Genomic DNA, 2,500 nt, shown 5'->3' with positions numbered 1-2,500 from the left:
AGTGCTAATTACATTTGTTGAATAAATGGGTAATCGCATTTTAAAACACCTAATGGGAGAGTCATTAGTTGTTACTTTTTTAGATTATATTTTGTCCAAGTACAAAAGTAGTTTCTATTTTAAAAAGCTCGTTCTGTCTTTACTGAGTGCTAATTACATTTGTTGAATAAATTCCTACTTTGAATACCTTTAGGTATTTTTATTACTCATTAAATAATTATCTACGGCGAGTGTGTTTAATGGGTATTTACGAGCATTTAATGGGTATTTTATTTAGCGTTTGTGTGCATATTTCTGCATATTTATTTGTTTATAGTCGTATTTGTGCTCAAGCTCATCCATAACTGGTAGAGGTTGGAACTTTGCAAGACTATTTAATTAGCTGTTGAGTTAATTAGATCTTTCAAGGCTTAATTATTATACAGACATACATATATACGTGTGTGTGTTATATATATATATATATATATATATATATATATATATATATATGTATATATATGTATATATATACAATTTGCGGGGTTTTGTGACTTTTTCTAATTTGTATGAGGAGGTACGTGATAATGGAGAACTTCATAGTAGGCTCTTCATTATAGTGATTTCGCATAAGGATTAGAGCATCCTTGCAGTGACAGAGAGATAAGGCGTTTTGGTTGTTCATCTCAGATGAACGCTATATGACTATGTGCACGTCTAGACCATACATGATACCAGGTTACGTAAACACTCACCCACACACACACACATATATATATATGTAGGCTATGTATGTTTAACAAAAAGTCATTTCCCCTAACACCAGCTCTATCTTATACGGAATTATATATTTGAAAATTCATTCATGCTTGCTTGCTTGCTTGCTTGCCCAGTGTTTGCATGCACTGTATATCAAGGTATCATTATCAGACCATGCTGGTCTGTTTGTACGCTCCTTATATAAAGAAGGCTATCTTTTGGGACGCTCCTCTGTCTGAAGGTGTAACTGTTGTTCCTGGCGTTCTTCCTCTTCGCTCTGTCACTCCTCCCGAAAGCCTTCCCTCGTGTTTCCGCTTTTATACGTTTTCCCTCCTTTATACGTTCCTCCTCCTCCTCCTCCTCCTCCTCCTCCTCCTCCTCCTCCTCCTCCTCCTCCAGACTTTCATCATCTTGATGATGTGCATCCTCCTCACTTTCTTCCTCTTGATGTTGCCTATCCTCCTTACTTTCTTCGTCTTGATTTCCATCCTCCTTACTTTCTTCTCCTTGATGTTGTCCATCCTCCTTACTTATTTCTCCTTGATGTTGTCCATCCTCCTTACTTTCTTCTTCTTGATGTTTTCCATCCACCTTACCTCCTTCTTCTTGATGTTGTCCATCCTACTTGCTTTCTTCTCCTTGATGTTGTCCATCCTCCTTACTTTCTTCTTCTTGATGTTTTCCATCCACCTTACCTCCTTCTTCTTGATGTTGTCCATCCTACTTGCTTTCTTCTCCTTGATGTTGTCCATTCTCCTTACTTTCTTCTTCTTGATGTTGTCCATCCTTCTTACTTTCTTCTTCTTGATGTTGTCCATCCTCCTTACTTTCGTCTTCTTGATGTTGTCCATCCTCCTTACTTTCTTCCTCTTGATGTTGTCCATCCTCCTTACTTTCTTCTTCGTGATGCTGTCCATCCTCCTTACTTTCTTCTTCTTGATGTTGTCCATCCTCCTTACTTTCTTCTTCTTGATGTTGTCCATCCTCCTTACTTTCTTCTTCTTGATGTTGTCCATCCTCCTTACTTTCTTCTCCTTGATGTTGTCCATCCTCCTTACTTTCTTCTTCTTGATGTTGTCCATCCTCCTTACTTTCTTCTTCTTGATGTTGTCCATCCTCCTTACTTTCTTCTTCTTGATGCTGTCCATCCTCCTTACTTTCTTGATGTTGTCCATCCTCCTTACTTTCTTCTTCTTGATGTTGTCCATCCTCCTTACTTTCTTCTTGATGCTGTCCATCCTCCTTACTTTCTTCTTCTTGATGTTGTCCATCCTCCTTACTTTCTTCTTCTTGATGTTGCCCATCCTCCTTACTTTCTTCATCTTGAACTTTTCCATCCACCTTACCTTCTTCTTCTTGATGTTGTCCATCCTACTTGCTTTCTTCTCCTTGATGTTGTCCATTCTCCTTACTTTCTTCTTCTTGATCAGCCATCCTCCTTACTTATTTCTCCTTGATGTTGTCCATCCTCCTTACTTATTTCTCCTTGATGTTGTCCATCCTCCTTACTTTCTTCTCCTTGATGTTGTCCATCCTCCTTACTTATTTCTCCTAGATGTTGTCCATCCTCCTTACTTTCTTCTTCTTGATGTTTTCCATCCACCTTACCCTTTTCTTCTTGATGTTGTCCATCCTCCTTACTTTCTTCTTCTTGATGTTGTCCATCCTCCTTACTTTCTTCTTCTTGATGTTTTCCATCCACCTTACCCTTTTCTTCTTGATGTTGTCCATCCTCCTTACTTTCTTCTTCTTGATGTTTTCC

The 2,500-nt window shown here is 38.3% G+C and overlaps 2 protein-coding genes across 2 annotated transcripts in view; both read right to left on the bottom strand.

Moving 5' to 3' along the window:
- Positions 1 to 1,268: 1,268 nt before the first annotated feature.
- LOC136825202 (uncharacterized) lies at positions 1,269 to 1,721 on the bottom strand. Its single transcript, XM_067081227.1, has one exon. The coding sequence runs from the start codon at positions 1,719 to 1,721 to the stop codon at positions 1,269 to 1,271; it is 453 nt and encodes a 150-aa protein (XP_066937328.1).
- A 443-nt stretch (positions 1,722 to 2,164) lies between these two features.
- The window catches only part of LOC136825201 (cilia- and flagella-associated protein 251-like), a 408-nt gene continuing 72 nt past the window's right edge, over positions 2,165 to 2,500 (bottom strand). Inside the window, exon 1 of the mRNA XM_067081226.1 lies at positions 2,165 to 2,500. This exon is cut by the window's right edge and continues 72 nt beyond it. Within this exon, the coding sequence (XP_066937327.1) occupies positions 2,165 to 2,500 (336 nt within the window).

This window comes from Macrobrachium rosenbergii, chromosome 37 (assembly GCF_040412425.1).
Source record: "Macrobrachium rosenbergii isolate ZJJX-2024 chromosome 37, ASM4041242v1, whole genome shotgun sequence".
In the NCBI taxonomy this organism is placed as follows: domain Eukaryota; kingdom Metazoa; phylum Arthropoda; class Malacostraca; order Decapoda; family Palaemonidae; genus Macrobrachium; species Macrobrachium rosenbergii.
The sequence above is the reverse complement of the archived record's forward strand: the minus strand, read 5'-3'. Positions and strand labels throughout refer to the sequence as shown.